At 38.8% G+C, this 12,185-nt stretch overlaps 1 protein-coding gene across 1 annotated transcript in view; it reads left to right on the top strand.

Annotated features, from left to right (window-relative positions):
- Nucleotides 1–8,523, top strand: part of LOC126419244 (lachesin-like) — a 325,544-nt gene extending 317,021 nt beyond the window's left edge. The window contains exons 8-9 of the mRNA XM_050086393.1: nt 4,016–4,100; nt 8,327–8,523. Coding sequence (XP_049942350.1) covers nt 4,016–4,092 — 77 coding nt within the window. The 3' untranslated portion in view covers nt 4,093–4,100; nt 8,327–8,523. The remainder of the gene's footprint in view (nt 1–4,015; nt 4,101–8,326) is intronic.
- Nucleotides 8,524–12,185: the final 3,662 nt, after the last annotated feature.

Here is a 12,185-nt window from a genome sequence, read left to right as displayed (position 1 = left end):
TCTTTTGCTGGGTTATATTTATTGAAGGAACTGTACATTTGCAGCAGAAAGTTGGATGCCGTTTGTTTTTTCAAAGTTTAGAGCAAGCCAATTTGCTGAAAACCAATCAATGACTTTTCCAAATACCTTATTTGTATCATTTTCAATTGGAGTTTCTTTTACTGGATTAATAATGATGCTTGTATCATCAACAAACAGTGTCATTTCAGCTTATTGTTTCAGATAGGAAGGGCGGTCGTTCATATATATCAAGAACAGGAGAGGACCCATGATTGAACCCTGTGGAACAACTAATGTGATTTCCCCACAGTTAGATGAAGTGGCGAACTTATTTAAATCAGTTGACCCATATAAGGAAACTTTTTGCTTCCTTTTCTGTAGGTATGACTTAAATCACTCATATGCCATTCCATCTATACCATAGAATTGTAATTTCTGTAACATAATGTCATGGCTCACACAATCAAATGCCTTGGACAAGTCACACAACATTCCCATCGGTGCCATTTTACTATGTAAAGACTCTATTATGCGGACAGTGAAATTGTACGTTGCAGTATAGGACGTGAAGGTCAGGAGACTTAATCTCTCCTTAAAGCAGGATAGTCGGTGCTCTGTGGCAGGGCTGACGATGTAATGCAATGCTCCGTGCCAGTGCTGCCACAGCGTTTCAGAGTACTCTGTTCAGTGCACGCTGTAGAACGTGGTGGCTCGAAAGCAGACGACCCCAACGTCTTCTCATGCTGACCCCACGACCGCAGGTGTCCTAAGAGTTAATACAAACGACTTGATACAGTGCTGGTATTACAGATTACACTGTCCAGCTTACATTCTAGAGCTTGTAGCTCCGAAGTTAAAGACCATTACGTATTCTCACGTTGACCCAGCGATATCTTCAACTACAGTAATTTCGATTATAAAGCAATTTATAGAAAACTAAACAGGCTTTACTTTGGGTATAACGAAAGTATAAAGGTTCATACGAATGAAACAATAAACGGTCGCCAGCCTAATTAGGCATATTAATTTCAAACATTAGTTCCAATAAAATTCAACATTAGTAGTTGTAGTGTCTTTCATTACGATTCCCTTTGAGTAGTACACTGGACACATACGACCACAGGGCGATCTAAGATGTGGGTAGCAGTAGTTATCACTAATGCACAAACCAGTTATCATGGAAAGCAAGATTGTACTCCACTCATGATAATAATAATAACTACAGCTACAATCACAATCATTATGTAACTCAGTACTGAGATGTTACTGCAGGAAACAATGAACTTAAGTTGGGCATGAAAAGAGTTCTGGCTTAACTGACAAATAAATAGCACAAATAAAATTAAACAATACTACATATACACTTTTTTGTACTCCCATTTACATAAAAGTATCAGATTTCTTTAGTAGCAATAAATATCCCAATTATCTTTCTGATATGAGAAGAACATAATGGGGACCCATAAACTGAAACTGTCTCTGTAGGAAAACTCTATGATTATATCAGAAGCAAAGCTCAATTCAATCAACATTAGTTTTTCGCCCCACTTGGCATAATCTATGTTTTCAATGTTTAAAGCAAATTACTCAACACTCAGCTCGATTAATCAAAACAGAAACCATTGTTCATGTTCACAATCAATACTAAATTACGTTTCAAATAAGTTTAAACTTACGTGCCTTTTTCATCACCAGTGAAGCAGGTATTTTAGGCAGTAACTTTTACATTCTCTGGCAATGAATTTTTGCACATTTAATACAGAGAATTAAATCACTAGTTAGTTAGAAACATGATACTCGTTTTTCTGCACACTTAGGAGGGGATTCTGCTTCCGTTCATGATTAGGATGGAGTTAGGGTTAAAAACACGGGTTTATAGCACTTGGATTATTATTGAAAACACTCACACAAATTTACTGGTCCACGCTGGAATACATATCTGTGTGCCTGAAGTTGCTAGAGCAGTGGCGAAGTGGTGGTGGCAAGCGACGTGGCGGCTAACTCTACCCACTGCTCTTGATGTTGAATGCTCTTTACAATTTCTTTTTGGCGACGGATTTTTATCGTGTTCGAACCATTCTGTATTGCCGAAAGTACTGTGCAACAGCCATTTACACATCCTAAGCTACTTTCCATACAAAATGGCTTCCAAATGCCTCCCTTGACACCTTGATGTGTACCGTGCAACGGCTAGCCACCGACTGCGTACCTTTCCCACCACGTAGCCGCCCAGTTCGACCGCCAGAACCACCTTTTACATCACTCCAAGCCAATTCCTTGCGGAGGGACTTCCCTACAGCTTTTACCTTTCACATTATAGGTTTCCTACGCATGAACCAGCTTACAATATACAAATTTTTGTTTATGAACATACATATATTATAAAATTTCATTATTTTTAAACATCATTTAGCTTTTATAATATACATATTACAAACTTTAACTTTCCTGTCACAAATCAATGTCCTTTAACTAACAAAGAACAAACACTTCCTAAACACGGATACATAGTTACATTGGGTCCTTTGTTGTTCTTATTATATATTAATGACTTGCCATTCTATATTCATGAAGAGGCAAAGTTAGTTCTCTTCGCTGATGATACAAGCATAGTAATCACACCTGAGAAACAAGAATTAACTGAGGAAATTGTCAATACTGTCTTTCAGAAAATTACTAAGTGGTTCCTTGTAAACGGACTCTCACCGAATTTTGATAAGACACAGTACATACAGTTCCAGACAGTGAATGGTATGACGCCATTAATAAATATAGACCTTAATCAGAAGCATATAGCTAAGGTAGAATATTCCAAATTTTTAGGTATGTCCATTGATGAGAGATTAAATTGGAAGAAACACATTGATGATCTGCTGAAACGTTTGAGTTCAGCTACTTATGCAATAAGGGTCATTGCAAATTTTGGTGATAAACATCTTAGTAAATTAGCTTACTACGCCTATTTTCACTCATTGCTTTCATATGGCATCATATTTTGGGGTAATTCATCACTGAGGAATAAAGTATTTATTGCACAAAAGCGTGTAATCAGAATAATAGCTGGAGTCCACCCAAGATCATCCTGCAGACATTAATTTAAGGATCTATGGATATTCACAGTAGCTTCTCAGTATATATACTCTCTTATGAAATTTGTTATTAACAACCAAACCCAATTCAAAAGTAATAGCAGTGTGCATAACTACAATACTAGGAGAAAGGATGATCTTCACTATTCAAGATTAAATCTAACTTTGGCACAGAAGGGGTGAATAATACTGGCACTAAAGTCTTTGGTCACTTACCAAATAGTATCAAAAGTCTGACAGATAACCAACAAGTATTTAAGAAGAAATTAAAAGAATTTCTGAATGACAACTCCTTCTACTCCATAGAGGAATTTTTAGATATAAATTAAGAAAAAAACCAAAAATATTTTAAAAAAATAAAAAATAAAATAAAAAATAAATAAAAAATAAAGAAAAACAAAAAACACAAAAAAATAAAGTTGTTATATTAACTTAAGTATGTTGTTAAATTAACCTAATTATGTCATGTATTGGAAAATTCGACTCGTTCCACATCATTACGAAATATCGTATTCATGATTCATGGAACTAGTATTAATCTAATCTAATCTAATCTAATGAATAAATCTATTTCTAATCGATATTGGTGTTACAAATTGTACATGTAAATCCTATTAAAAGACTGGAAGAGCTCTCAGTCTCTACTAGCTGCTAAGTATTCTCTTTCAACTAGTGATTAGACTACGTTTTTTAATCAACTAGTATAAATTGCCTGTGGCTCTTTGGATTACGTTAACCGCTCCTATCAAATGAGGAGCAACTTATAGCTGAAAGAGACCATGTGTGACATGTTTGTTAGTGCATTGTCAGCCGTAATGCAGGAAGGCAGTAACGCATGTCGTATAACCATTTCCTTGTACGCAGATGATAAATATTGAAATGTTCACATGAATGTCTACATCAAGGTTGATTTTCTTCTTTCGAAGGTTGCCATCATTCCAGTCTGAGTGGAAGATTGCCCCCACTGGTCCTGGTGTTGGTCACAGCCTACTGCAGTCTCTGAGGACAGAGGTACGTATCTCGAATTGTCGCCTCACATCAGTTGCTCACGCCTTAGCGCACACCTGCTCGTCGTCTCCCTAGTGCCTCTGGAGGTGTTTTTTTTTCCTAAGATTTTGTGTAATTTCGTTATTCAAACTCTGAAACAGATTGCAGAATCGCTGAGAGGTTACGTTAAATATATGGGACTGGACAATGCTTGGCATCAGGAGCATCGGCAAACTATTCTCTCGTCATTTGTTCGGTTTTCCGTTTTTTCTTAGTTGCTTTAAATTCGTGAAGGTATGTTACGTATATGCAACTAACTAAAGGCAGTTTGTTTATTGCAATACGTGTTTCGATTCTGTTATTTAGGATGGTCCTGGAGATGTATTCGTTAATTCCCATGCTCCAGCTTGCCTATTTCTGGCGTTCTTTCACCCACATTTGTCACGTCACCTATATATGCGTCCACCATAGAAGCTACTTTTCAATTTAGATCTTTCAGCACTCTGTTAAAACCAAAATCACCGTATCATATCGTCCACCACATCTTTAACAGTTTCCTCTTTCACGCCTAAGACTTCCCTTCTACTCCTGCATGTTAACATAGATAAAAACGATAATGTTAATGATAACTCTTCCCATAATTGACACAGTCTTGTAAAATGAAATCGAGGCACAAAGAATGACGAAATGAAAAACTTCCACAAATACTGAGTGACAGGGTACGTCAACGGACTATAATTGTTTTTTGGCTGTCCTCGATAACGTCATATCCAGCGTACACTACCGGCCATTAAAATTGCTACACCACGAAGATGACGTGCTACAGACGCGAAATTTAACTGACAGGAAGAAGATGCTGTGATATGCAAATGATCAGCTTTTCAGAGCATTCACACAGGGTTGGCGCCGGTGGCGACGCCTACAACGTGCTGACATAGGGAAATTTTCCAACCGATTTCTCATACACAAACAGCAGTTGACCGGCGTTAGCTCGTGAAATGTTGTTGTGATACCTCGTGTAAGGAGACGAAATGCGTACCGTCACGATTCCGACTTTTATAAAGGTCGGATTGTAGCCTACCGCGATTGCGGTTTACCGTTCGTGACATTGCTGCTCGCGTTGGCCAAATCCAATGACTGTTAGCAGAATATGGAATCGGTGGGTTCATGAGAGTAATACGGGACACCGTGCTTTATCCCAACAGCCTCGTACCACTAGCAGTCGAGATGGCAGGCATCTTATCCGCATGGCTGTAACGGATCGTGCAGCCACGTCTCGATCCCTGAGTCAACAGATGGGGACGTTTGCAAGACAACAACCATCTTCAAAACAGTTCGACGACGTTTGCAGCAGCATGGACTATCAGATCGAAGACGATGGCTGCGGTTACCCTTGACGCTGCATCACAGACAGGAGCGCCTGCGATGGTGTACTCAACGACGCACCTGGGTGCACGAATGGCAAAACGTCATTTTTTCGGATGAATCCAGTTTCTGTTTACAGCATCATGATGGTCGCATCCGTGTTTGGCGACATAGCGGTGAACGCAAATTCGAAGCGTGTATTCGTCATCGCCATACTGGCGTATCACCCGGCGTGATGGTATTGGTTGCCATTGGTTACACGTCTCGGGCACCTCTTGTTCGAATTGATGGCTCTTCAAACAGTGGACATTACATTTCAGATGTGTTACGACCCGTGCCTCTACCATTCATTCGATACCTGCGAAACACTACATTTCAGCTGGATAATGCACGACCGGATGTTGTTTTCTGGATACAGAAAATGTTCGACTGCTGCCTTGGCCAGCACATTCTCCAGATCTCTCATCAATTGAAAACGTCTGGTCAGTGGTGGCCGAGCAACTGGCTCCTCACAATACGCCAGTCACTACCCTTGATGAACTGTGGCCGTGTTGAAGCTGCATGGGCAGCTGTACCTGTACAAGCCATCAAAGCTCTGTTTGACTCAATGCCCAGGCGTATGAAGGCCGTTATTACTGCCAGAGGCGGTTGTTCTGGGTACTGATTTATAAGGATCTATGCACGCAAATTTCGTGAAAAAGTAATCACATGTCAGTTCTAGTATAATATGTTTGTCCAGTGAACACCCGTTTATCATCTGCGTTTCTTCTTGGTGTAGCAATTGTAATGGCCAGTAGTGTAATTCGTGCACCCTCAGAGGCGACGTACCATGTCACTCGGGACGTGATCGTTAATGAGATCTGCGCAGCAGTACTCTTCCGTGTCTGATACCATCTACGTGTGACACAAAAATCATGCATAATTCCTCGTATAAGGAAAGGAAATTGTACAAACATTGGTATGTCAACAGCTACTCTCACCAAATGTTGAAAATATGCCACTTTCACACGGCATAACTACACTACTTGAGTTTACTCAAATGATTTGTGGAAAATGGAGCTACAGTTCTTCGAAGTCGTCCTGTAAGAAAGCATATACTGTAGGGCGCCTTGCAGAATTTGTTTCGCTTACACAAGGAGAGAGCAGCTGCGCGTCCAGCACACAGCATCGCAATGTGTATAAGGTGTAAGACAGTCGAAATTTTATTTACGCAAATAGGCTCGCATACAAGGGAGATGTAAATGCGCATCTAGCGTATTTCACCACAATATGGAATAATTTCAAGACACAAAATTCGATTACAAATTGGACTTGCACTACAAATTTGCAGTTACCGTCTTGTAAAAGCTAGATTGTGGTGGTTCGATCAAGACTGTGATGACTTCATTCTACTGAAAGGCACTTAAAAAATACAAAAGAAGCTACAAAAATATTGAAACTTCAAATAGAAATATCTATAACCACAGGGGCAAACAACAAAAATTTTCAACACTGATGGAAAATTAATATTATAAAGCACATCGAGGTCTTGATCCTAGTACACAAATAGCGTCCTCACCCTAAGTTCAAATGTTTACCTTCGGAGATCAGGATGAACATAATTTTCGCCTTTAATGTGTCAAATGGTCAACCTAGTGGCAGAGTAAAACTTATTATAGAATGGTCCACTTCCCGACAGATATTTAAGAAACGTATTTTTCTCCTCAACTCTATTTCTCGTCGAATGTGAGGACGAACTTCGGATAGTTCCTTTTTTTTGTTATTTTTATTTTTAAACTGAGAATCTCATCCTTTCTTACTTATGACGAGTTTTCGTAGTGGTCTAGTTCATGTACCATAACTAGTTAATCGAAAATGTAAATCATTTCAGTACGATTTTTTTCGCTAATACTATAAACATCATAACAATTAGTGAAAATTATCTAATTTCATTTATGAACGTAACACAAGGTACCACATTACGATAACCATAATACACTTCCATTGTGCATGTAATTTTTCAGGGCACATAAATATTTGTTCAGGGAGATCAAAAGACATGGGATTTTTCATCAACACTACTTCTCTACATTACGACTGTAATAGTGTGAAATATCTGTCGCGAGTAAATGCTATGCAGTTAGCATATTTAAGAAAATTTTTCATTATGAACATCGTGAGAAATACTAAACACACTTCTACAAGTTGAAATCGCCTAGAATAATTGGATTTAACAACAGTTTCTGAATGGAAATACTTGAATCACATGAAAATCTATGTTACATCATCTGTGACCAACACCGGTGACAATTTAACGGATAAAAATCGACATTCGTCATGCGAGAGGAGTTAACATTGATAATGATATATTGATGTTATTGTGTTCTTATGAATCCAGTTATACTCGTGATCCTTCCTACTTTATAAAGAACCTCTTCATAACGCAGGAAGAATCTAATTATTCTCATTACAAAGTGTGACTAATATTACTAATCATTTATTTTAAGCTTGTAGTAGATTTTACATTCATTTGTCTTTCGCCTTCCGTGCTTTACGTTCCTCTCATTTTCGAAGACCGATATTTTCATGAATAAGTTACTAGAAAAAATAAGTTGGAGATCAGCCACAGGTCTTGCTTACTACATCTGTAACATGTAGAATACTTTTGCAAGACCGCGAGTTTTAACACTGGTGGTTTAGACTCAATACTGGAGAAATTATGGAATAATTACCCATCCCTCCATCTGTTTAAAACTTGTGGATATTCATCAGTAATAAAATAACTGGACATTATTGGCTTCGTTACATGGAAACACAAAAACTGTAACTAGTAGTGTCATATGAGCAGCAGCCAGAGGTAGCGCTTACGGTGAGTTTTCTAATGATCCCAACCTACATGTCAACAGGTGCAGCCTATCCCCGGATGAGAAGACATGGCTGTACCTTAAAGAGTTGGATGTTTCCAGAAGATCTGCAGCCAGTGTAACGTCACCAGAGGACATTGGTGCTACCACGCTCCATCATCATCTGATGCTTCGCTCTCTCATTATTATCTCATCCTCTCGTGTAAATAACTGTCAAATAAAATGCTTTACCCTTTCAATATTTATCCACTGCTTGTCCAGTGTATGTTACCTCTGTGAATTAAAATCACTTACTCTGGGAACGTCAGGTAGGATGTTACCTAGATGACACAACAATCATTGGAGGCGTCACATTCCTAAATCGACGTAAGAGATTTGTTATCGTGCTTCCCCTCTGCAAAATTTTGGCTACACAGAGGCAACAATACTAGTGTCTTGAAATGACAATTTCTTGGAATTAAATCACACTCGTATGTGTTCTACAAGAAGCACTGATTATCTGATTGTCATAAGTCGTTCATCAATAACTTCACGTAAGAATAATGACAGTCACGTAATCTCAGACTGATACACAACTGCACTACACTGATTCTGAAAGTTTTTCAGTCCATTCTCATGTTGTAATTTTCCTAAATTATGTATTATGAAGGTAATCGGTTATGTTATCATTGCGAACTAAAAGAAAGTCAGTTTTTGTTTGGGAGAAAACTGAGAGGATTGTAAATAAAAAAAACTAGATACATGAAGCATGAGCCTGCCTACAAGAATGTAGTAAAATCAGTTATTTTCCTTCCATAAAGGCTTTTTTTGCTAGTACACATCGGCAAGGGACGAATCGTGTTTTCAGTAGCGTGTTGTAGAGACAAGATACAAAAGTATTTGTCAAAATAGTGAACTGAAATATTACTTCTGCTCTCTGCACAAATGGACTAAAGACAAGCTGTTTACTTCATCAAAAATCCTCAAATACAAAGTGAAATAAAAATTTAATTCCTATTCTACTGAATTCACAAGTTTATTGTGAAGATGGACACTACTGATTTTACTCGACCACTGTCAAGTACCTAACAACAAATATTTTAGGTATTTCTCCCTTAGTATTACAACAACACTAGTAAGGGCGACAGTTATGTAAAACAACGTGTACGTATAACGACCGCAACGTAGCCAGTACACAGATATGGGACACATATTACAGGTAATGACTATGCGGCATTGTGGAGAATATCTAAGACACATCAAGTCTAAGTAAGTGAACATCAACACTTATTAAAATAGGTGAGACTACATGGACTGATGACCAAAGCAATTTAATGAAACCCATGTAAAACCGGGAGTTCAGAATTTGTAATAAAACTCATACTGGGCAAAGCACATACGGTACGAATTATTTTTATTTGTGTTTTTAAGTTGCTATGTGAGGAGATATAGTTGGGGTCAGTGAAGTGAAGTGGAAGGAAGACAAGGATTTCTGGTCGGATGAGTATTGGGTAATATCAACAGCAGCAGAAAATGGTATAACAGGTGTAGGATTCGTTATGAATAGGAAGGTAGGGCAGAGGGTGTGTTACTGTCAACAGTTCAGTGACCGGGTTGTTCTAATCAGAATCGACAGCAGACCAACACCGACAACGATAGTTCAGGTATACATGCCGACGTCGCAAGCTGAAGATGAACAGATAGAGAAAGTATATGAGGATATTGAAAGGGTAATGCAGTATGTAAAGGGGGACGAAAATCTAATAGTCATGGGCGACTGGAATGCAGTTGTAGGGGAAGACGTAGAAGAAAAGGTTACAGGAGAATATGGGCTTGGGACAAGGAATGAAAGAGGAGAAAGACTAATTGAGTTCTGTAACAAGTTTCAGATAGTAATAGCGAATACCCTGTTCAAGAATCACAAGAGGAGGAGGTATACTTTGACAAGGCCGGGAGATACGGGAAGATTTCAATTAGATTATATCATGGTCAGACAGAGATTCCGAAATCAGATACTGGATTGTAAGGCGTACCCAGGAGCAGATATAGACTCAGATCACAATATAGTAGTGATGAACAGTAGGCTGAAGTTCAAGACATTAGTCAGGAAGAATCAATACGCAAAGAAGTGGGATACTGAAGTACTAAGGAATGACGAGATAAGTTTGAAGTTCTCTAACGCTATAGATACAGCAATAAGGAATAGCGCAGTAGGCAGTACAGTTGAAGAGGAATGGACATCTCTAAAAAGGGCCATCACAGAAGTTGGGAAGGAAAACATAGGTACAAAGAAGGTAGCTGCGAAGAAACCACGACTAACAGAAGAAATACTTGAGTTGATTGATGAAAGGAGGAAGTACAAACATGTTCCGGGAAAATCAGGAATACAGAAATACAAGCCGCTGAGGGATGAAATAAATAGGAAGTGCAGGGAAGCTAAGACGAAGTGGCCGCAGGAAAAATGTGAAGACATCGAAAAAGATATGATTGTCGGAAGGACAGACTCAGCATACAGGAAAGTCAAAACAACCTTTGGTGACATTAAAAGCAACGGTGGTAACATTAAGAGTGCAACGGGAATTCCACTGTTAAATGCAGAGGAGAGAGCAGATAGGTGGAAAGAATACATTGAAAGCCTCTATGAGGGTGAAGATTTGTCTGATGTGATAGAAGAAGAAACAGGAGTCGATTTAGAAGAGATAGGGGATCCAGCATTAGAATCGGAATTAAAAGAGCTTTGGAGGACTTACGGTCAACTAAGGCAGACGGGATAGATAACATTCCATCATAATTTCTAAAATCATTGGGGGAAGTGGCAACAAAACGACTATTCACGTTGGTGTGTAGAATATATGAGTCTGGCGATATATCATTTGACTTTCGGAAAAGCATCATCCACACAATTCCGAAGACGGCAAGAGCTGACAAGTGCGAGAATTATCGCACAATCAGCTTAACAGCTCATGCATCGAAGCTGCTTACAAGAATAATATACAGAAGAATGGAAAAGAAAATTGAGAATGCGCTAGGTGACTTTCAGTTTGGCTTTAGGAAAAGTAAAGGGACGAGAGAGGCAATTCTGACGTTACGGCTACTAATGAAAGCAAGGCTAAAGAAAAATCAAGACACTTTCATAGGATTTGTCGACCTGGAAAAAGCGTTCGCCAATATAAAATGGTGCAAGCTGTTCGTGATTCTGAAAAAAGTAGGGGTAAGCTGTAGGGAGAGACGGGTCATATACAATATGTACAACAACCAAAAGGGAATAATAAGAGTGGACGATCAAGAACGAAATGCTCGTATTAAGAAGGGTGTTAGACAAGGCTGTAGCCTTTCGCCCCTACTCTTCAATTTGTACATCGAGGAAGCAGTGATGGAAATAAAAGAAAGGTTCCGGAGTGGAATTAAAATACAAGGTGAAAGGATATCAATGATACGATTCGCTGATGACATTGCTATCCTGAGTGAAAGTGAAGAAGAATTAAATGATCTGCTGAACTGAATGAACAGTCTAATGAGTACACAGTATGGTTTGAGAGTAAATCGGAGAAAGACGAAGGTAATGAGAAGTAGTAGAAATGAAAACAGCGAGAAACTTGACATCAGGATTGATGGTCACGAAGTCAATGAAGTTAAGGAATTCTGCTACCTAGGTAGTAAAATAACCAATGACGGACGGAGCAAGGCGGACATCAAAAGCAGACTCGCTATAGCAAAAAAGGCATTTCTGGCCAAGAGAAGTCTACTAATATCAAATTCCGGCCTCAATTTGAGGAAGAAATTCCTGAGGATGTACGTCTTGAGTACAGCATTGTATGGTAGTGAAACATGGACTGTGGGAAAACCGGAACAGAAGAGAATCGAAGCATTTGAGATGTGGTGCTATAGACGAATGTTGAAAATTAGGTGGACTGATAAGGTA

This window comes from Schistocerca serialis, chromosome 1 (genome assembly GCF_023864345.2).
Source record: "Schistocerca serialis cubense isolate TAMUIC-IGC-003099 chromosome 1, iqSchSeri2.2, whole genome shotgun sequence".
Taxonomy (NCBI): Eukaryota; Metazoa; Arthropoda; class Insecta; order Orthoptera; family Acrididae; genus Schistocerca; species Schistocerca serialis.
The sequence above is the reverse complement of the archived record's forward strand: the minus strand, read 5'-3'. Positions and strand labels throughout refer to the sequence as shown.